At 43.3% G+C, this 23,975-nt stretch overlaps 1 protein-coding gene across 7 annotated transcripts in view; it reads left to right on the forward strand.

Annotated features, from left to right (window-relative positions):
• Window positions 1-23,975, forward strand: part of TRIO (trio Rho guanine nucleotide exchange factor) — a 373,294-nt gene that overhangs the window by 189,152 nt on the left and 160,167 nt on the right. For all 7 annotated transcript variants that reach the window (XM_070056594.1, XM_070056595.1, XM_070056597.1 and 4 more), the window contains 2 exons: window positions 8,998-9,120; window positions 23,533-23,724. In XM_070056594.1, coding sequence (XP_069912695.1) covers window positions 8,998-9,120; window positions 23,533-23,724 — 315 coding nt within the window. The remainder of the gene's footprint in view (window positions 1-8,997; window positions 9,121-23,532; window positions 23,725-23,975) is intronic.

Genomic DNA, 23,975 nt, shown 5'->3' on the forward strand with positions numbered 1-23,975 from the left:
AGTCCAAAGCAGCATGCAGTTGGACTTGTTTTTCTTCCTTCTCTCCCAGTCCCCATCAGTTTGCCTGGGTCTTGGATTGTTGGGGGTCAGTTACTCCAGCAGTAAATCTGCTTTGCTGTAGCAGACTGGCACCCCTGAGAGAAGTCCCTTGGGCAGGAGACCTTCTTCTCAAAAGGCCACCCATTTTCCCCAGCAGCCCTTGTGTGTAAATGGCACCCAAGGAAGGATCTCTTGGGAGAACTCCCTCTGGGAATGAACAAACAAATCTAGTCTTCTCAGATTCTTCTTGTCCACACATCCTTCTTCATTTCAGAATATCCTAATTGAATGTGTGATGCTCTGAGAGTACTGAAGGAAATATGTTGAACAGTGTCAAGTTCCTTTTGAGGAATTCATAATCTAGTAAGAGCATATTTTTTAAGCAGATGGTTTAGTAGCTCAATAAAATAGAACATAACCATGCTCAGATGTAGCATGCATGTCTTTGGTTATTGTCAGATGTAATTTTGCTAAGGAATAAATTTGAATCATGCCTCTTAAGGTGCTGTCAGCCGTCAGGTGATCAGTGAAGCCAGCTGCCATATCCGTGTAACCTACGTACCTTCTGTACAGCATAGCTGTTGCAGTGATTTTTGTAAAGTGGGTGTTCCTAACTACTTTGTATTCTTTTCAAATGGCAAGGGACGTGTACTCAAGGCAAAGTTAAAAGGTTAGTTTCAGTGCAGGGAGGTTTTGGAAGTGTGGTGAAACCCTTAGTAAAGCTTTTGGTCGTTTAAATGCAAAACCAGGGTTTTTGTGCTAAGTTTCAGTTGTAGGAGGGAAGTCAGGAGATGCCTAAAAAGGAAAGAAAACAGGGCTCTGTTCCATAGAGAAACTATTTGAGTTTGACCTTGGGTCCCAGGCTGCTGCCCTTCAAGACAGTAAAAACCTATTCTCTAGGATGCTTGACTCACAAGTTCTAGGTTAGTACTGTCTACATTAGACTGAGTTTTTAAGAGAATTTTGGATTCCTGAGTTTCCTCTGCTCATTTTTGAGTGGGGGAATTTTTCTCATCCCACTCAACGGGATCATTAGGGAGCCCTAGCTAGTTAACTCCCTCTCCTGTTTACATTCCCACACTTGTGGTTTTGATTGTGCCTCCTGATAAGACTGCTGCAGGACTTGGAATTAGGGAACATAGGAGCCCTGGAGGGAGGGAGGAAGGGACTGACTTGGCTTGGGAGTGGGAGGATGCTGGGATCAGAGGGCAGTTGGAAGTACTCCTAATTTCCCTCCACAAAGGAGAAGCTACGCTGTGATCCAGTAACTTAGGGACCAGAACAGAAGGCTCAGGAAGTTAAACAGTGGAAAGATGAAGAGTCGGAAAAGCAAAAAGTATCCCCACCAGCTCATAATGGATGTTAAAAAAAAAAAAAATGTAGAGTGTAACCTTGGGCCAGGAAGATAAGAGCACTTAGGACCAGAGCAAATGAGAGTGAACAGGGAGCTGAGGCCCAGCAAGCCTTTGAGGAGGCCAAGGGACAGGAGTGGGCAAAGCCAAGGAGTTTGGGGGCTTCCTTAGATTGAGCACCAGCGCATGGCCAGGGTCACCTAGAATGACAATGCCTAGGGATTAGCTGGAAAGGGAATACTGTAAGCATGTTTGCATCCATGCATGTGTATATTGTTTGTGAGCCCATATATGTGCATAAACATATAAATAAATATTTATGTAGCTCGATGACTAGATATAAAGCTATACATAATAGATTCCCAGATAATATTGAAGCCATTTTTCTTGTCAGTATTTCCGAAATTAATAAGCTGCGTGGGTTCTCGCCACGAATTCAGAGAAGAATTCTGAATACTGGCTCAAATAAACCAGACAACATGGTAAGTTTTAAGGATTTTATTCAGTCAGAGAAATGCATAGGAGAGTGAGAGCTATATCTGAGGGAGAAAGGGAAGTCTAGATCCATACCAAGCAGAGAGCAGGCCAGGAGCCGCAATAGTAAGCAAATGCTTATGAGCAGCTACAAGCAGCTTAGCATGGGTGATGAAGCGAAGGCAGAGAGAGATTTTGGGGCGCTCCTTGCATTTTATATACTTTCCAAAGGGGAGTGGTAACATAGTCTAGTGGGCAGATGAGCATTCAGGGGAGATCAGGTAGGGGGCATGAGATCACACAGGGAATGTGGTGGAGGGCGTGGTCTCCAGCTTACAGACCTAATAGGTTTTATTCTGTCTGCCTGCCTATATCAACATCTGGACATTTGAAGAGTTTTTGGACAGCTTTGGGCTATTTTATGCTTACTTCCAAACTAAGAATGCAAAAAATATCATTTTTTAAAGTTTGGAACATTACTGAAAAAAGCTAACTAGTGATGAGAGAGGGTTGGTTTAGCTCAGGGTTAATAAGAATATCCAAGATGAGACTCTGCAAATAATAACTTTCTGCCCCGCCCACCACCCCTCATTAAGCCACTGTGTTTTTGTGAAGAGATTTCACATATATATGTATATAATTAAACCTGGAGTAATAAACAGGAGAACTGGTGAATTATATTTGTTTTAGAAGTAAAGTGTGTGGGGCCAGTGCTGTGGCATAGCGGGTAAAGCCACTGGTTCAAGTCCTGGCTGCTCCGCTTTTGATCCAGCTCTCTGCTATGGCCTGGGAAAGCAGTGAAAGATGGTCCAAGTCTATGTGCCCCTGCACCTGCATGGGAGACCTGGAGGAAGCTCCTGGCTCCTAGCTTTGGGTTGGTGCAGCTCCGGCCATTGTGGCCATCTGGGGAGTGAACCAGCAGATGGAAGACCTTTCTGTCTCTCTGCCTCTGCCTCTCTATAAATCTGCCTTTCAAATAAATATATAAATCTTTAAAAAAAAAAAAGTAAAGTAGATGGGTAGATGATGTGAAGTTGGAAGGCGTGTCTTCCTCATTATGAACCCCTCTCTGATTTCTTACACCCCCTTCCTGTCCAGGAAGTGTGCATGGAGCGATTGCCTGGCGTTTCCCATTCCCTTAGTTGAGCAGAACCAGCTCTCATGTGCAGGGCATGGCGGGGGTCTGCATCATACCCTTGTTGTGCGTGACTTACCTCAGGTATTGTTTAAATGACTTGCCCCCAGTTGTGAGCACTGGGCTTGATATGCTATGGCATGTTTTAGAAACTATTCTTTCTGTATTAAAAATCAGTGTGTATTTTAAGAGCAGACTTAATTCTGATTTTGAAATATAATGAATGAAGAAACACAGAGTTTGGGGTGCTAGCGGGGAGAAAGAAAGGGTGATGGAGTGAGTATCTTACTGTAGGTCCTCAAGAGTCCACAGATGGGGCTTGAATTCTGCTTCTGAGAGGTTTCATTTTTTATATATATATATATATTATATATATATATATATATATATATAAAGTCAGAGTCACAGAGAGGTAGGGACAGAGTGAGAGAGGTCTTCCATCCGCTGGTTCACTTCCCAGATGGCCGCAACGACCGGAGCTAAGCTGATCCAAAGCCAGGAGCTTCCTCCTGGTCTCCCACGTGGGTGCAGGGGCCCAAGGACGTGGGCCATCCTCCACTGCTATCCCAGGCCATAGCAGAGAGCTGGATTGGAAGAGGAGCAGCCAGGACTAGAACCAGCATCCAGATGGGATGCTGGCGCCGCAGGCCAGGGCTTTAACCCGCTGCACCACAGCGCCGGCCCCCGAGGTTTCACTTTTAAGAGTTATGTCTTGCACATCATAGAATTTGGAGTCAGAGCCCCTCATCTTCCAGGTAATAAAACTAAGCCTTGGATAAGATGAAGAAGTTGGCTCAAGTTCCAAGAAGCTTCATTGTGTTTGCTAGTTCACCGTCCTGGATGCTGAACTACTGATGAGTTAATCAAAGAGTAAGGTGAATTTGATGCTCAAGAAGTATATCTGGAAGTATATCAGGTAGAAGTATATCAGGTAGAAAAGGGCTTTTTCTGAAGCTGCAGCTGCCTCTGTGCAGGAAGTAGCTGCTTAAGAAGAGCGGTGGTGTTTGTTTTGTTTTTTAATGTCTTCAGAGGATTTTGGTCTTCTAGGAATTGATCAGTGAGAAGTGCTTGCCCGTGCTGACCCCTGGCCCAGCTCTTCACAGCTGCCTTGAGTTTAGCTTGCCTCTCAGTACAGGGATCAGTAGCTTGGCATGAATAATGTGATTTCAGACCCTAAAAACTTGGCCTTTGCTAGAAAGGGAAGACCATGACGCAGACACTGGTTTTAGCAGCTCTAGGAAAAAGAGTATCAGCCAGCTTGAGATGGGATGAGTATATGGATTCCAGTAATTTAAACTCGTTTGTAATTTTTAACTTCATAGGTAAATTCCATTAATGTGTAGCACAATATTGAATAGCCTTCAGCAATGCTAAACACCAGCTAGCCTTTGATAAAAATTAACAGCAAGTGAAAATTATCCTCCTTTTTTTGGTCACCTACTTATAGATAGCCATAAAATTAAAAAAAATTGTTCCTTTTTTGAGAAAGATAGCTCATACTCACTGGATCACTCCTCAGATGAATACAACAGCTGAGGCTGGGCTGGCCAGAGCCTAGAACTCAGTGCAGCTTTCCCACATGGGTGGCAGGGACCCAAGTAGTTAAGCGGTACCTACTGCCTTCCACAGTGTACATGGGCAGGAAGCTGGAAATGGGAATGGAGGTAGGACTTGAAACCAGATGCTCCAATATAGAAATGAGTGTGCCAAGTGGCATCCTAACTGCTAGGCCAAATATGACTGCTCCTGTTTACCAAATTTGAAATGATATTGCTTTGTCAAATGTCTTGATCCATTTACTGTTGCTATAACAGAATGAGCCTGAAAGTGGTTAATTATAAAGAAAGGAGGTTTATTTTGGTTCATGGATTCAAAGGCTGGGAAGTCCAAGAGTATGATATTGGCATTTACTTGGCTTTTAAAATTTTTTTTAGAATGATTATTTATTGTATTTGAAAGGCAGAGTGACAGAAAGAGATCTTCTGTCTGCTAATTCACTCCCCAAATGTCTGCAACTGCTGGGGTTGGTCTAGGCCTAGGCTAAAGTCAGGAGCCAGAAACTATCCTTGTCGCCCATGTAGGTGGCAGGGCTCAAGTATGTGAGCCATCTTTCACTACCTTCCCAGGCATATTAACAGGGAGCTGGGTTGGAAGTATATCAGCCAGAACTCAAGTCAGCACTCCAGAATGGGATGCCAGTGTCACAAGCTGAGACTTAACCAACTGCAACCCACTGCTTCACAACACCAGCCCCTTCCTTACTTTCCAGTGAGGACCTCTTGCTGCTTCATCTTGTGGAAGAAAGCAGAAAGGCAAGCAGATGTTAGTGAAGGAGACAAAATGTGAGGGGCAGCCTCCTCCAACTGCAAAACCTTCAGAGGGAACTACTGCATCCACAAAGGCATCGATCCCTCTTAGTGACCTAACCGCCTCTTAAGCACCCCAGCATCTCTCAATATTGTTACATTGGGAATCAAGTTACAGAAGGGGTTTTGTAAATCCCCAAATGCCATTGGTTTCAGAGTCAGAAGCTCTTGACATGCAACACTCACACATAGATTTCCAGATTGGTTTCTGTAGTGACTTAAATAAGAGGCATTGGTGTTTGAACAAGAAAGAAACTAAAAAAATAATAATAATAATAAAAACCAGATGATTGATTTTGATTTCACAGAGAATGCAGGGTAGGAAGGAAGGAAATTTATGTTATACAACAGGAAAAAAATTTGATTTGTATAAAAAGAACAAATTTAAAATATTTTAGAGTGTTATGTTTAGTTTTTATTTGCTTTATGTATTTATTAAACTGATTTTAGACTCAAAAGAGCAATTGTTTTCAATTTTGTGGCTATAAAATGTGACTTATAAGGAGCTCTTAATATGACATAAACATGCATAACTTACTATGTATTGTCTCTTAAAATGGTCACTACCCCCAGCGCCTGGAATGTGGTATAGCAAATTAAGCCTCTGTCTGCAGTGCCTGCATCCCATATGGGTGCCAGTTTGAGTCCTGGCTGTTCCATTTCTGATCCAAGTCCTTGAGCCCCTACACCCACATGGCAGACTCAGATGAAGCTCTTGGCTGCTGGCTTCATCCTGGTCCAGCCCTGGCCATTGCGGCCATTTGGGGAGTGAACCAGTGGATGGAAGATTCGTTCTCTGATTCAAAGGTTGAGACATTTTCTTTAGGAGAAGAAGAGGACCTGTGCTTTATAATATATACTAAGGGGCTGTCATGCACGCAACTCAGGGGCTTTCCATCTGCCTTGAAGTGAGGTGGCAAATGCAGCAGTGCCTTAAAGAGCATCTTTCTCTCCAGAAAAATGGTGAAATAGTCCACTAAGCTCACTGGCTCAAAAGCAGTGAAATATTTTTCAAGGTGATTAAAATAAGATGGAAGCCTGCCTTGGATTCTTGTTTATGGGTGGGGTCAGCACAGGTGCTAAGATGCTGTGCACAGATGATGATTGAATACTCACCACTCCCCGTGATGTTCCCCACTGAGCAGGGAGTCAGGAGGACTGAGGAACTTGCCCAAAAGCACACAGCCAGATCTTGTGTCTGTGTGGAGGGGTCTGGCAATGAAGGGGTTGAGTGAAAGAGCTCTTAGAAAGAGAATCAGGAGAACTAAGTGATGGAGGAAGCTGAGTTACAGAATATAGATGGACCCACTAATAGTTTCCTTGTTTTGCTAATAATGATTGGGAGGGAGAGTGTATTGCTAGAAAGATTCAGAAATGAAATATAGTTATAAAGCAGATATGTGGCCATGGTCTGAGCACCTTTGGCCAGGCTTTGCCCCCTCCCCACAGTGCCCACACTTCTGATCTCAGCTGCTACCAATTCTACATGACTTTGCGGAGGACCGTAGGTTTGTAAAGGATCACAACAACTTTATTTTTGCCTAATAACCAACTTTGCTAATGCAGAAAGGATATTCAGGCCAGCCTTCAGCTTGAGAGTCACTGGTTTGGGTCAATGGAGAACAGGTTGAGTCTGGCCCAGCCAGCTGCCTCTCTTTTCTCTGGTACCTGTCAGCATATCTCTCTGTAGTGTAGCTACTAAAGAGCAAACGATGCTTGCTTAGCAGTGAACCACAAGTTAACAAGTTGTTTTATTTTATCATTAGTGGAATGCTATAACTGGTCTACTGCCCTGTAGATCCATCTTTCCTGGGCATGTGCTTTTATTCCAAAACTGTTTAGATCTGTTTACTTAGGTATCCTGATGTGGACTCTTGTGTTTCTGTCCCTCAGAATCCAAAAGTTGAAATGTAATCCACAATGTGGTGGTACTAAGAAGCGGGGTTTTAGAGAGATGACTAGATCTCGAGGCCTCAGCTTCATGAATGGAATTAGTGCCCTCATAGAAGAGGCCTGAGGTAGCTTGTTCCATCTTCCACCCTGGAGGATGTATAAAAGGCTGTCTGGGATGAGCAAGCCCTCACCAGACAGCACACCTTCCAGCACCTTGATCTTGGACTTGCCAGCCTCTGGGAATTGTAAGCAGTAAATTTGTGTTGTTGATTAATTACTGATCCTGTGGTATTTTTTTATGGCAGCTGGAATGGACTAAGGTGGTATCATGGTTGCAAACATGCAGAATATGAATGAACCTTCAGTATGTTAGCAGCATATTAACAGCTATATTTAAATATTTAAATAACTTCTTTAGAAATTTTTAATAGGCGCCGAGTTCTAGTCCCAGCTGCTCCTCTTCCAGTCCAGTTCTCTGCTGTGGCCTGGGAAGGCAGTGGAGGATGGCCCAGGTGCTTGGGCGCTTGCACCTGCATGGGAGACCTGGAGGAGGCACCTGGCTCCTGGCTTCAGATCAGCCTAGCTCCCGCCATAGCGGCCATTTGGGGGGTGAACCTACGGAAGGAAGACCTTTCTCTCTGTCTCTCTCTCTCACTAACTCCATCTGTCAAAAAAAAAAAGTTTTTAGTTGAAGACAGCACTGACCTAGTTTGTTGCTGTTTTTCCCCTTTCCATCAAAGAGAGACAGAGCGTACATTGGATATAGTGTAAATGTTTTGTTAGATATTGGCAGTGTTCTCTGTTTTCTTAAGTACTTGAACCAGTGAACCACTGAGTTGCAACTGTGAACTTTAAAACATCAGATTGCACTCACTTGTTTTACTCTTTTTCCCCACTGAATTGGATTTCAGCTACCAAGAACTTTTAAATCATTACACTCATGGAATGCTTAGCTTTTGCAACATTGTAGTTTATGGGATAAATTACCTTCAAAGACCAGGATGGAGATGTATTAAATGTTTATTTCTTAGCTTTATGTTTTGCTTGTGTGTTTTCATTATTCTGAAGAAGAGATACAAAAAAATTAATGCCGTAGTTAAATTTAAAATGCCTGAGTTGTGAAGCATTGAACCTGATTAAAAGTTAAAGTGGTGCCCTGACTCAATCACCAGCACCTTTCATAAAAGTCCATCAGCTTGGTGGCTCAATTGTGCATAAAATGAGGCAAGATTTAATTTAATGATTATTACATGTAACATTTGTACACAGAAAGATGTACACTTTCTTAAAAAAGATTCATGTAGTTCTCTCTCTGCCTCTCTCTTTCTCTCTGTGTAACTCTGACTTTCAAATAAAATAAATCTTTTAAAAAATTTTTAAAAAAGACTCATGTATTTGAAAGAGTGACAGAAAAGTGGGGAGAAAGTGAGATCCATCTTCCATCCTGTGGTTAATCCCTAAATGGCCATAATACACAGATTTGGGCCAGGCTAAAACCAGAAGCAAGGAACTCCGTTTGGTCTCCCATTTTGGTGGCAGGAGTCCGAACACTTGGGCCATCTTCCACTGCCTTCCCAAGTGCATTAACAATAAGCTGGATCTAAAGTGGAGGAGCTGAGACCCAAACCCGCACTCCAATATGGGATGCCAAAGTCCCAAGTGTCTTCATTGGACAGAGCTAGACACCGCACAAGGCAGGACATTGTTTTATGGCCTATGTGGGTATGTTTCATTGTAGGTGCTGGACTGGATCGAGAACCATGGAGAGGCGTTCCTGAGCAAACATACAGGTGTAGGGAAATCTCTTCATCGGGCCAGAGCTTTGCAGAAGCGTCATGAAGATTTTGAAGAAGTAGCACAGGTAAAACAATAACTTTCATTGTTTTCTCCCCTAAAGATCTGTGTGACTGCTTTTGAATTAAAATGTTAACTGCAACTGAGGTGAGTTTGTCTTAGCTGGAAGTGTTTGAGGTGACTCAGATAAAGTCAAATACTCAGATTCCAGAGTGAAATTGTCATTGCGTAGGCAGAAACATGATTTAGTCCATTGACTCTTTTGTAAAATATGGTGTTCAGGAATCAGAAATACATCTTGGATGCTTTTGTCATATTTATTGTACCAGTGTCTGCTGACTAGTTTGTGGAATTTCAAATCATATTCAGAGAATAGCAGTCCTTCTTGCATGTCTTTAAAGATGGGACAGCATTTGTTGTCCTGTTTCATTTCAATTAAATGTGTTTCCTTAGGGACCAGGAACTTCTAGTCTAGTTTGTTTAGAGCCTTGGATTTGTGGAGTTTGAACACTGGCTATAATCAAAGAAGGAGGCACCTTTCTCTGAAGGGAGGAAGGAAACTCCACTGTGATATGGCCTTGACTAAACAAGTTCAGAGTTGGTGAACTCAAGGGGCTTCCATAGCCTTGACAGCTCGTGGCAAGAGCCTCGGGTGATTACTGACATCATAAATAAGGGTGTCAATTGCTAAATCAACAACAGGAGTCACTGGGCACATGCTCCCCATGTAGGGTCTCTGTCCTTAGTGTGTTTTACTATGAGAGTTTAAGACAACACTACTAGTCCAACAATACTCTATATCTTGTGCGGTTATGTGAGTGCAGTCTGTTGAAATCTTTGTTTAGTATATACTAAGTTGATCTTCTGTATATAAGGATAATTGAAAATGAAACTCGATGAAGGGTGGGATGGGAGAGGGAGTGGGAGAGGGGAGGGCTGGGGGAGGGAGAGAGGTTACGGGGGGGAAGCCACAATAATACAAAAGTTGCACTTTGTAAATTCACATTTATTAAATTAAAAAAATGGAAAAAAAAAACATTGGCTGTATTATAAGTGTGTGACTTTGGATACATTAAAAGTGCTCTAAAGTTAACTTTCTGATCTGAAAAATCCTACACACAACACAAAGAGGGAAAGATGAAGGGTGAGAGAGAGAAAAAGAGAACCAGAGTAAAAGAGAACCAAAAGGGAGGCAGAGAAAAGGAAACCATCTAAGTAGGACAAAACCAATCTCACCTTATGGTAAACTGAGGAACATAAAAAAAAATTCTTAAGAACACAGAAATTATAAAATGACACCTGTGAGAATGACTATTTGAAGAAAAACCTGTGTTTCATCAGTAATGATAGATTTCAGAAAACAGTGGAATGGAGAATGAGGGAGGGTAACTCTAAACCTTGAATTCTGTACCTAGCTCAACTGTCATTCAATAGTGAGGATAAACTGTAGACCAAAACCGAGACTATTTCATCAGAAAAACTGAAGTGTTTACTAAGAATAATTAAGTGTCCCATGTAATTTACACTCTACAAGAACAGAGGCTTTGTTTAATCCTGTATCACTAGCATGTAGGGCAATGTCTGGCATATTTTAAGTATTTGGCAAAATTTTTCCATGAATTAATTCAATGAATAAAATGGGGGTATGACAAGAAAGGACTGGAATTAACAAGAGCAAAGAAATTGGGACATATGGCTGTAGATAAAGGACTGACCAATTAAACTTTGAGAGGTAGCTAAAACAAATGAAAACCACAGTGCCAGCTGCCCTGCTGTGAGAGGGAGAAGTGTGTTCTGAAGAGGATGGCAGGAGCCACTGTGTCCATCCTGGATGAATAAGTCAGCTGTGCCTGTTAACATTTCTGAATGTCCACTGGAAGTACAGATAGAAAACATTACTTCCAAATAAATTTAAAAGGTAGAGAAATATAAAAAACCAGGAATCAAAGCCGCTAAAATGGATCTGGAGGAAGCAAAAGAAATAACAAAAATCATGGTAGAAATCACAAAGTAAATAATCTGTCCAAAAATATCAGTAATTACAGTAAATGGAAAGTAGATTATACTCATCAAAAACAGGTTCTCAGTTTGAATAGCTCTTAAAGCTATGCTATTTGTTGGTTTTAAAGGGTATACCTAAAGCATAGATACCCAAGAAGTTTGAAAGTACGTTAAATATTAGAAAATGATCCACCAGGAAAATATTGAACAAAAGAAAGTTGGTAAAAGAATATTAATACTAGAGCATAGACTTGAAAACATGAAAAGTTTATCATAAAAAGAAGAGTTATCAATATAGCTCTAACAACGTAGCCTCATAATCTGTTTTAAAAATGTGCGTTAAACCATGACTTTGTGATCAGTACATTTTACGTGATGAAAGGTTCAATTGCACACTAAAATATGGGCTGGAATTATAGGATAATAAGCAAATTACACTTAAGTCTGATTCCATGAAAATTCCTGTAAACAATGACATTCCTTGAATATCTTCATTTTGTAAAGTAAAAATGCAAGTCTCAACCTTGTGCTTTATCAGTCTCAAGAAACGAGTAGGGAAGATTGAATTCCACAGCTTTGGCACATTCACTTCATTTATCTTTGGGGCCCTTCTCTTGTTCACATTACATGTGGCCTCTCTATGTTCACTTGCTAGGAAATATTTTGCCTTCCTGTAGCAGAAAAAAATGTGGGAAATGTGCTCTTATCTCTCCTTCACTTTTTTCCTAAGATAAACTGATGCTGTAATTACTGTGATTTGAGGATGAATGTGGAATTTGGGTTATATGACCAAAGATTTAAGGCACCAAAGAATTTAGAGGCAGAACTGCAAACAGCCAAGCTCTGGAGATGTGGAGGCTCTTGCCTTGGGCAGCATATTTAAAATGACTACCAGTGGGGTCACCCTCACCTCTGCCTCACACATTTCTGTGCATCTTCTAATGTGACGGACCAAAGTAATGAAGTCCCCTCCTTCCAGTTCCTGTGGTCCTGTCCATTCTAAATGAAGACAGTGTCTTCTGTGGTTGATCTTCCCCTGTCATCTCATGTCTAACACAGCCTCAAGTCTTAGACAATCATCAGCTGTCAGCACAGCTCTCAGCAAATAGCAAGAGTAGGGAACAGTCTTTCCTGGAAACATTTCTGCCTTCAGGTTTGGGGGCAGGCAAAGAGTAATGTAGTACCTGCTCCGTGGTCATCTTTTAAATACCTGCTCCTTCTGCTACTCCTCTGAGTTTCAGTCCTTTCTCATTGCTCTTGCTCATTGTCCCTGGGATTCAAAGGAATGCCTGACTCTTGCCCAAATTCCAAGTGCTTTAGCCCTAATCTGAACTGTGCATCAAAGTTATAAACACATTTTGTTCATTTGACCAATCTGTGCACCTTTTATCTAGTTTTTCAAAGAATCATCTATTATGTGTCAGATATTCTGCCAGGCAAGGGGAGCCACAGCATGTGGCTGTAAACCTGGACCTCCTTAGCAGGCATGGCTAGCTGTCAGGGGGCTTTCCAGTGTAGTTCTTGACATTTAAGCCAAGACATGACTATTAATAAAACCCAGCAAGTGTCAAAGGAAGAAGAGGATTTTAGAAGTGAGCAATGGGGGCAACAGGTGGGACCTGAGCAGCAGGACGTGTGGCCTGCAAGGCAAGTATGTGGATCTGGTCTTCCAGGGCTAGGACCTGCATGGACACTAGGCTCTCCCCCTCTGTACCACTCTCCCCTGCAAGTCTCCATCAGGTGTGCACCCCAGCATGTGGCTTTGCCTGTGATCTCTTGATGTCTCACCTCAGCACCACCTCTTTCCCTACCCTCTCCTCAAATCCAGTGGCTGATGCTGGTCCCATCAGTTATAACCTCTTTGCCCAGCATCTTCAACTTCTCCCTCATGTACTTCTTTCCTTTCTGGCATTGAATGCCCACAGGCCCACTCCTCTCTCTCCCTGATGAATGTGACTTGCTTCTGTTATATTTTTGAGACAGTTATTGGTTTCAGAAGCAGCCACTGCTGACTTTAGACCTCTCTTTTGGAGCTGCCAGGCAGACCTAGATGCTTTGCTTGGAGGAGACATTCAGCGAATAGTTGTTGTTAATGGGGACCTGGGACCCAGTTGTTAATATAATACCCCTCTTCTTGCCAGCATCCCATACGGGCTCCAGTTTGAGCCTTGGCTGCCCCACTTCCAATCCAACTCCCTGCTAATGTGCCTTGGAAAGCAGTGGAAGACAGCACAAGTGCTTAGGCCCCTGCACCCACATGGGAGTCCTGGAAGAAGCTCCTGGCTCCTGGCTTTGTCCTGGCCCAGCCCTAGCTATAGTGTGACCCAGTGGATGGAAGATGGATCTCTTTCTCCTTCTCTCTCTGAATTTATGCCTTTCAAATAAGTAAATAAAATCTTTAAGAAAAAGATTTATTTTGAAAAGTGGAGTGACAGAGAGATGGGGAGAGAAACAGAAGGAGACAGACCTTCTATCAACTGGTTCACTCCCCACGTGGCTATAACAGCTCAGGGATCACCCAGGTTTAAGCCAGGAGCCAAGAACTCCATGCAGGTCTCTTGTATGGGTGGCAGGTGCCCAAGCACTAGGGCCATGTTCCTCTGACTTCCCAGGCACATTAGCAGGGAGCTGAATAGGAAATGGAGCAGCTGGAACTTGAATCTGCACTCTGATACAGGATGCCAATGTCCTAAGTGTTGGTTTAACCCATTGTACCACAACACTAGCCCCCATTTCAGACTCATTCTAAAAGGATTTGGCTCTGCCACAAAAATGACACCATCAGGTATTGTAAACAGAGGGACCGCCCTGTAGGAGAGGAAATAACCATAATTAAATGTGGTAAGGTAGCCATGGAGCTATGAGACATGAAGAAATATGGTGGACTCTCTTTCTCTGCCACTCAACCTTGTTTAATCTGAGCTCTCTAGTAACATTTTTAAAAAAAGATTTGTTTTATTTATTTGAAGGGTAGAATTACAAAGAGAGGTAGGGACAGAGAGGTCTTCCATCCACTAGTTCATTCCACAAATGGTCACAATGGCTGGGGCTGGGCCAGGCCAAAGCCAGGAGCCAGGAGCTTCTTCCAGGTCTACCACATGAGTGTAGGGGACCAAACACTTGGGCCATCCTTCACTGCTTTCAGGCACATTAGCAGGGAGCTGCATTGGAAATAGAGCAGCCGGGACTTGAACCAGCACACATATGAGATGCCAGCACTGCAGGCCAGAACTTTAACCCCCTGTACCACAGCACCAGCCCCTCTAGTAACATTTTCAGCCAGAAGAATCATGGCTGTTAGGGGGCTCCATAAGGAACCTGGCTTTATGAAGACCACATGTAGTTAGGTATAGTCTGCATGGACTGTAAAAGTGCACTATGCATTTTTCACTTCCTTCCTGCAAGCCCTCTAGCCCTTCATAAAGAAGACAGGACTGGAGTTTTACTTTAGCCCACAAGGATGGGGCCCACCAAGATCAATGAATTACCTTGGCCACCTTCCCCCTTCTGCCCTCCCTACTTTTGCCTGCCTTCTGTCATAACAAGTTGCAGTAGACATCCTCCTGGCAAGTGTCAGTCTTCCTATTTTAGAATTTTTTTCTGGAGGGGCAGAATAGTCTTTGGAGACACCTCATAAATGGAAACAGAGGGATCTTTAGTGCTTACTGAGGGGAGGGGTCTTACTTAATTTTCTGTAATGTATTCACAAAGGTACAACAAAGTTTGACACAAATTTCTTTTTCTTTTTACTTATAAGTTATTTCTGGATTGATCAATTTGTTCTGGGGATTGTGTTTTGAAGCTTCCTTTATAAAATTAGTTATAAATTGTTTTCAGTTTAGAGATATTAAATAAGCAGTTTACTTAACAAAATTTTTCTAGGTGTAGTGTTGTGGTGTGGTGGGTTAAGTTGCTGCCAGCATCCGGTATAGGCTATGGTTTCTCTCCCAACTGCTCCACTTCTGATCCGGCTCCCTGCTAATGGCCTGGGAAAAGCAGTGGAAGATGGCCCAAGTTTTTGAGCCCCTTCCACCCACGTTGGGTGAAGCTCCTGGCTCCTGACTTCAGCTTAGGCAGCCTAGGCTGTTGCGGCCATTTGGGGAGTGAACTGGTAGATACAAGATCTCTCTCTCTCTCTCTCTCTCTCTCTCTCTCTCTCTCTCTCTTTCTGTGTGTGTGTGTGTGTGTGTGTGTGTGTGTCTCCTTCTCTGTAACTCTTTTAAATAAATGAATCTTGAAAAAATAAAATTTAGTGAACTTCTTTAAAATAGTAAGCTGTGGCATGCTGAAGTAACGTAACAGATTCAAAAAGGAAGTGGTGAAAGTCTATGGTTGAATTCATAGAAAATGTGCTAAACACAGATTTGCTATATAAAACAATCCTAGTGTTCTGGGAAGGAGGAACCCAGAGGAACGTCATGTTTACTTGGTGGATGTGAGCCCTGCAGCACAGCATAACTTCTGCAGGCATGAGGCCTTGCTCCAGGGCCTAGATTTCAGGATTCATTTCAGACACAACTGTAGCCACTAAGAAAGCTCTTGAATCATTTTTGCACCCAATTATAGAGCTGAGAACTACCTTGTGACTAATCTGAAGGTCCATTCCTTTATCCTGTACAGTGATGTGTGTAGATGGAGCCTACTGAATAAATCCATGCTGATCGACTTAAAGTGTGATGTGTGTAGCATAGTGCATTTTCATGTAGTAGCAAAAAAAAAAAAAAAAAAAAAAACCACAACTTAAAGCAAATGATTAGTGCAAAGAAGATGTTCTTTAACAATGATTGTTTACTTTCAAATAGTTACCTAAGTTAAAATTCCTTTTTACCTTTAAAAAGCTGTGATTACAACAGTTAGTAAGCCCAGAAAATTCTGGTTCATGGAAGAAATTGGCTTAGGGAGTACAGTAGATCCCTTAAATTTTGCCAGTAAATCTCTGGCAAGAACATCTTTCCACATGCCCTGGTTTTTGCATGCTTAAACTGCCTTTTATTCTCTGGGACTCAAATTACCACCCAAAGATGTAGCCTTTTGTGAAGTTACTCTCCATGAAAGCGTTTCTGTCAACCACTTTTTATATGAGCCAAGTAATTATCTTGCTTTCTTGGACAGAAGAATGTGTTCTTTAGGAAAGCAGGAGACCTTACATTCGTTTGAGAAATGCTCCAGAAGATAAGCTGGCCCTCTAACTCCCTGGTCTCTGAACTCATTCATCTTTTGCAAGGAGGAGTCTATATCCCACCACATGCACCTACGGAAATCTTCCCCGTTGTTAGCACACTCTTCATTTCTGTATTACAGATCCTAGAGCCATGCATATATACAGCAGGCTGCCAGTTAAGTTTTTAACATAAGTCATGTTGTTTTTTAGTCTAAATAAATTGATAGTGGAAGATTCAGGGCAAATTATTTGCTACCAAGAATTTCCTTTAGGTTGATGTGAATTTAACAGATACCATCAAATTCTCTCTCCTGCTTTTTTGTTTTCCTTATTAAAAGCACTTCTAAAACTTAGTAATATGACTCCACTGTTTTATGATTGTCTGACCAGAAGCAAGGTACTTGATTTCTATGAGCCTCAGTTTTTCCTAGTTGTAAAATAATATCTACTATCTCTCCTTATCAGGTTGCAATCATAAGAATACATATGAAAATATCTGACACTTTGCAGGTACTCAGGATGCCAAGTCCCTAGCCTAGAACATTTGGATCATTCACATTGTCCAGATACCTCGATGAATACTAACCTTGTGTTTTCAGACTACCCAACAGCATGTGGGAATCACTCCAGGAGGTGTTGCAGGTGCTTTACCTCTGACCCACCCTACCTTGCTGGACCCCCATGCGCCCCTCAGAATGAACGTGTATCCATGGTAAATGCTTACATACATAGATAGTAGGCAGTATGTTGCTGGACCCAAATCTGTTGTTCACGTGTTCAATTTTACCATGCTGTACCTAAGCTGAAGTTGTCACCTCTGTTACGTGTATGTGAATACTGTGTTTTCTCTTCATGGATGAAAAGATAATCTGAGAATTTCTGTGTCTTTTAATTGACAATTCAGATGATCTTGGGCTTTTAATTTGTACTGTGGAATTGGCTATCATTCATTTTCATGACATTTATTGATTTATTTGAGGGAGACACAGAAATCCCATCTACTGGCTTATACCCCCCACGTTCCCTCAGTGGCCCCCTGGCTGAGGCTCTCCCAACCAGGAGCCAGGAACCTAATCCAGGTTTCCTGATTGGGCAACTGGTACCTGACCACATGAACCATCACCTGCCGTCTCCCAGGGTGCTGGGATTGGGAGCAGAGCCAGGGCTTGAACCAAGGCACTCCAGTATGGGATGGGTATAACCAAGTAGCCTGTTAACTGCCAGTCCTGCCTTCCCCCATTACATTTCTACCATGTTAAGATGCTTGGTTGTTTCTTATTTACAGGCTTTGATTTGCTTGTTGTCATTTTACTATGAGAAATAGAACAGAAATAAATTTTCAGCCCTATCAGTGTTTGTCTTTCCTATCTGCTTCAAGATCCTCTAGGTTCTAAATGTAGCCTCTGGCTGTCACTGGTAAGAAATACTCTCCAGATAAATAGTATTTCCCTGAGTCCTCCTAGTTAGGTGGTTTTAATCACTCAATAAAAAGGAGACTATCAGGATCCCTACCTTGGCCAGGCCCTTGCCTTATCTTCCTTAGCCCTCCTGGCAAGGATGACTCCCACCCCTCAGACAAGGAAATGGGCCTAGAGAGAGAAGCCTGAGGCACTGTCTAGTTTCTTCAGACTTTAAAGTATGCTTTTACCTGAAAACCCTCCTGCCCCAAGTCAAGTGACTAAGTTTCCCCTTCTAAGAGAAATCCTGGCCCAGGCATGGGCTGTTTTAACCATCTTAGCTCCACTGGCTGACTCAGGCAAGTTACTTTACCTCTCTGTGTGTCAGTTTCCTCTGCTGTGGAATGGGAATGAAGTAGCAGCCATGTGATAGGGCTATTGTGAGGCATAGAGCAAGTGCTCAAAAGTTAGCATGTTTGATCAGCAGGGTTTAGTAGCAGCATGTGCAAATCTCTGTTCTTCATTGCAGAGTCCAGGTTAGGCCTGTTCTTGGGAAAGCCTGGCCCGGGGTCAGGCATGCAGGTGCTGACACACCCCACTAGCACCTGGCACTGTGCTGAGGGAAGCCCCTGGCACTTTTGTGTTACTTCATTTTCTTTCTTTCTTTTTTTTTTTTTTTTAAGGTTTGTCCATTTATTATGGCCAATTCATTTTTTTCTTTTCAATTTGTTCAGGTGAATTAATTAAAGGCATTTCATATATACAGATTTAGGAGCCTAGTAATATTTTTCACCCTACCCTCCCTCCTGCCCATGCTTCTGCTACTTCATTTTCTTTAAGTGTAAGATAAGAAGTGGGATGCACCCCATGGGAGACCAGGAGAAGCACCTGGCTCCTGCCATCAGATCAGCATGGCGCGCCGGTTGCAGCGCGCCGGCCGTGGCGGCCATTGGAGGGTGAACCAACGGCAAAAGGAAGACCTTCCTCTCTGTCTCTCTCTCTCACTGTCCACTCTGCCTGTCAAAAAAAAAAAAAAGTTAAAAAAAAAGAAGTGGTATGCATAATTGCTGTTTAGTGCCCCAGGCCATTTAAAAATGTGAGTGTTCCTTGGGGCATTTATGTTGTAAATGTCTTTGTGTGGCATCAGAGAGACGGGGAAACTTTCAGAAATGTCGGGGAAGCTGTCATCTGAAGATTGCGTATGCTACGTGGGAAGCAGAGGACTGCAAAGCTATGGTGATAGTCAGTGTGTGTCCACAGCACTCTGCTCTGCACACAGCCCCTCCACTGTTGGCTCTGAGGCCCTTTTGTGTCCATCTTGGGGACACAGACTGGGACTCTGAGGTGAGGCTCTGAGGGGAGCTGGGTCTCCATAACTCATCATCTTGGTAGAGTCACCTTGGGGAACTTGGGGAACCTTGGTGGCCAAGTGTTTGTACAACTCCATCCTGACCCTAGCAGGCAGGAGAAGCCTCTCCTGGGGCCGGAGGCCATGCTTCTCCAGGTTGCCCCGAGTGCTAGCCCAGGAGGGGAAGGTCTGGATGAGATGTGCTGGAAATGGTCAAGTATTGTTTATATGTGAAAACTCATTTTCAAATCTGTTCCATCCTTCAGTCCATCTATCCACACACAAGGATACTTCAAAAAGTTTGTGGAAAATGGACTCAAAACTTGGGTACAAAAATGTTTTGAAGTTCAAGCATTTTTTAAATATGCGTTTTCCATGAACTTTTTGAAAACAGCTTATAAACTTATACACTTATACATACATATGTACACATGTATTTTAAAATAAATATTGTTTTTTAGGATAATCTTAGATTGAAAGAAAAACTTCAAGGATAATATAGAGAGTTCCTGTATCTTATCCCAAGTTTGCTCTATAAATATCTTTTATTAATATGGTGAATTTGTTGTAATTAGTGAACCAGTATTGTCTTATTAACTACAGTCCATCCACTGTCCAGAATTCCTTAGTCTTTCCCTGACATCCCTTTTCTCTTCCAGGACCTCATACTGCATTTAGTTGACCTATCCCCTTAGCTTTCTCTTGACTTGGAGACTATCTTCATTATTTTTTTATTCTAAATGGCATTCTGTCCTTCCTACCATGTTCTCATCCCTGGTCTGTGGAGGAAGGGTACACCACATGGACTGGGGCCTGCTCTGTGCATTATCTGATTTACCAACCACCTTGACTCACCTATAAGGTGGGCTAGTCGCGAGCAGGGGAGGCTCAGAGGGTGAGCCTACCCATAGTCACAGAGCTCAGTGACAAGACGTGTTGCAGTGCTGGCTCTGCCAGTGTCCCCTGGCCATCACTCAGGCACTGTGGTGGTTTGATACAGCTCTGGATCTTCAGGTCCCAACTCTGAGGGCTTCTTATCACCACAGCCCCTGCTGACAAGTTGCCAGACTGCATGGTGGGGGACAGGCCTGGAGTTGCACAGGTTGGAGGGTGGACATGTATTTGCCCTGGAGCATTGATAACAGATGTTTATAGGACATTGCCTTGCTGTCACAGATGCCTTTGAAGTGGGAAATTTTTCTGTTTGCTCTATGCAAGAGTTACTGTTACATATTATGTTAAGGTCTCACAAGCCCTTTAATTGTGCTTTTTTTTTTATTTTATTTTTTTATTTTTTGACAGGCAGAGTGGACAGAGAGAGACAGAGAGGAAGGTCTTCCTTTTTCCGTTGGTTCACCCCTCAGTGGCCGCTGTGGCCAGCGCATTGCGCTGATGCGAAGGCAGGAGCCAGGTGCTTCTCCTGGTCTCCCATGCGGGTGCAGACCCCAAGGACTTGGGCCATCCTCCACTGCACTCCCTGGCCACAGCAGAGAACTGGACAGGAAGAGGAGCGACCGGGACAGAATCCGGCGCCCCGACTGGGACTAGAACCTGGTGTGCCAGCGCCGCAGGCGGAGGATTAGCCTAGTGAGCTGCGGCGCTAGCCTAATTGTGCTTTTAAGGTCTATACCCAGACTAGGAAACAGCTATACTTTTCTGGCTATTTCAAATAATTTGATTCCAAATAATATATAAATGTATATATGGATATCTACTTTTCAAGTCTGGTTGTTGTTAATTAAGAAATTTTGAGGGATTCTTTGACATCTCCTCATACATTTATAAAGAGTTTTGAAAGATCTTTTGCTAATTATGCACTCAGTATCATGCTGAATGTTTCAGAACTTTCTCATGAGATATTGGATAGCACCAGAAGAGAAGTCTACTGCAAATGGTTCTCGAGATTGACAGGGAGGAAAAGTGAACTGTGTGCCTTGTTTCCCAGGTGACCAGGGCCCTGTGATGCACTGTTTCATAGCCCAACAGGCCTACGTGTCAGAGAGACCTGGATTTGAATCTACTTCTACCACCCGCAAGCTTTGTCGCCTAGGGTTAACAACGGCCCTCTAGCCCTCATTTTTTTACCTGTAAAATAGGCTGTGGTAAAATGGTCTAGTACAAGAAGGCCACTTGGATGACAACACACAGTGCAATGATCTTTTCACACCCCGGGGGATGGGGTGAGGCAAGGGCTGGCTTTCAGCCTGTGGTGGTGGGAGGAGCAGACTGATGGTAAAATCCTCAGTAGACATACAGCCCCTTACCAGCTGCACCTGATGTATGCCACTTGCTCTAGGTATTAGTGCCCTTCTTATTACTATATCAAAATACCTGAGGCAACCTGCCTTATCTAGGGGTTTGTTTTAGTTCATCTGGAGGTGCAAGGTCTAGGGCTTCATCTAGCAATGGCCCTCTTACCAGCAGAGCCCTGAGGTGGCACCGAACATGATGTGGCGAGAGACAGGGAGTGCCTGTATCTGTCTGCTCTGTAAACGTGAATCCTTACCACCGTTATTGAGTCACTCTCTCCTGTCATGCTGTGTTCAGTTATTTTTTAATTTGTTGGAAGTACAGCACAAGAACTTCTCCTTGAACCTTTTCCGTTAGTGTATATTTCCTACCAAGAAAGGACATTATCCTGTGGAAACTTAATGCTGCTATTGAAGTCAGAAAACTGACATTGACACACCTACTAACTAGGCCCTGTAATGCCCTTTATAGCAAAGGCTGTCATTCAGAATCACCTGTGCTACTTCATTGTCACAGTTCTCAGTGTCCCTGAGCAGTGCCTTGGTTTGCCCTTGACCACAGTCTGCCACTGGGCACGATTTCAGAGTGGCCAATGTAGTAGCCTGTCAGGTGACTCATGACTTTCATCTGTGTTATTACTTGTGTGTTCACTTTGGTCCTGGGTTAATGTGCCTGCTAGGCTTCTCTCCTTTTTAACTGAAAAGTACTTTGTGGGGAGGTACTTATTCATCTGTGTCAGCATCCATGCTGATTTTGTTGTATTCAGCCGATGACTATGTGACACCCCTCATTCCCTGTGATGCTGATTTTGTCCCTGATGTGGTCAGGGAGCCTCCTCAGACTGGCTTCTATGTCCTGACCTGTCCACATTGTCCTTGAGCACTTCTTTACTCTGGGGACAGTAAGATGTTTCAGGCTCCTGTCATCCTCAGTCCCACCCCAGGCCTGTAGGTAGCCATTCCTCCATGGAGCCCCGATTGCTTTGAGAGGAGGGAGATGCTGAGAAGTAAAAATCTGCTTTGGGGCCAGTGCTTCTCCCCAGCCCTTTCTGCACATGGAGGGAAGGAGAGGAATGTGAGCGAGCATACTGTGCATGCATACTCATTTATGTCTGCCTGAGGAAGACTATTACCTCCAGTTTCAACTCAAGTGTCCCCTTTTCTGTACTTATAATAATTCCCTTCTCTGAAATGAAAAATCCAGATCTCATTATCCTTAATGTGTTGACTTAGTTAATTAAGTCCTTTGGATATACCCCATCTCCAGACTTGGAGGCCACCCCCTTCCCAGGTGGACTCTCATCATTCGTGTTTGGTTGAACCTTCACTTCTCGTACCAGGCTGCCCAGTGCAAGGGCACCCTCATCACCTTACTTGGCTCTGACTCCCCATGGGGGCACTCTGTCACACGTGTGGCCGCCTCCCATCCTCATGGAAGAAACACCTACCCTGCTCGGCTTCTGGGCTTAGTTGAGGAGGAGAAGGCAGCTCACATTGTTTTTTAAGGGGGAATAGGCTGTTCTGCTGCTGCACTGACTCCTGCAGCCTGTCTGAGCAATCCCCCCTCCAGATCAGAAACTGTCCTCACTGGCAGTTTCCTATAACACTATCGAGTCCCTAAAGCGTTTCTGTTTATTTGAGGAGCCCATTTGTAGTGTCAGATTTATGAAGAATAAAATATCACTTTTAAAATATCTTAGATACATATTTGCACTTAACTTTCAGCTCTTTGAAACTCTGTGTACGTTTTAGCCATTACAGATTCTTTTCCTTTTTCTTAAAAAAAAAAAAGTGTGCTCCTAAACAGAAAAAAGATAAGCACAGAAGCACCAATATTCATAGAAACATGAAAAGAGACAGCAACTTAAATTTGCTTGGAACTTCACCTTTAATTTGCAGGGAATGAGTTATGAGAGCAGTGTCTCATACTGAAAGACACAGGACGGAGACTTTCCACCCTGTCTTAAAACCAGGAGAAAAGTGAAGCGGGCATTTGTGGCTATAGACTGTCTCCTGGCTTCTCCTTGGCAAAAATCCAAAAGTCTTTTCTGAGTCACAAGACAGCAACTGCCTGTAAATACCACCGTCCTTTCAGATGTCGGTGCTTTGCCGTGAGGGCCAAGGATCGACTATCTAAAATGATAATGGAAAAGGCTGCTGACAGGGATGGGTAGGACTCCTAATATCATCTCTGCCAATCATATTTTTTCTGTTGGTTTATGTGAATGGTCAGAAATAGCATCAGCTGACTCCGTGTCACTGTGCATTGTGACTGTGCGATCTGTTTCTCACCTTCTGCTTCTCTGGATGTTCTCTTATGCAGAACACATACACCAATGCAGACAAATTACTAGAAGCAGCAGAACAGCTGGCTCAGACCGGGGAATGTGATCCAGAAGAGATCTACCAAGCTGCTCACCAGCTTGAAGACCGGATACAAGATTTTGTTCGACGAGTTGAGCAACGCAAGATCCTACTGGACATGTCGGTGTCCTTTCACACCCATGTGAAAGAGGTAGGCACGAGGAGGCAAAAGCATAATTGTTGTCTGGAAAGATCTTTGGATTCCTCGGAAGGAATTTGAATTTGGTTGTGAGAAAGTGGACCAGATTGGCAAGTCACGAGATGTAGCCTGGTGTGGATAGTTAAGAAGCGAGCTTCTTGTGCCAGCCCTCCTTGTCATATGACTGTGTGCTGCCTTTGCAGGGGTGGCTACAGGAGAGGACTCATGAGGGCTGGGGAAAAGAAACTGAATGAGATCCCTTC

The sequence above is a fragment of the Oryctolagus cuniculus genome, chromosome 14 (assembly GCF_964237555.1).
Source record: "Oryctolagus cuniculus chromosome 14, mOryCun1.1, whole genome shotgun sequence".
Classification (NCBI taxonomy): domain Eukaryota; kingdom Metazoa; phylum Chordata; class Mammalia; order Lagomorpha; family Leporidae; genus Oryctolagus; species Oryctolagus cuniculus.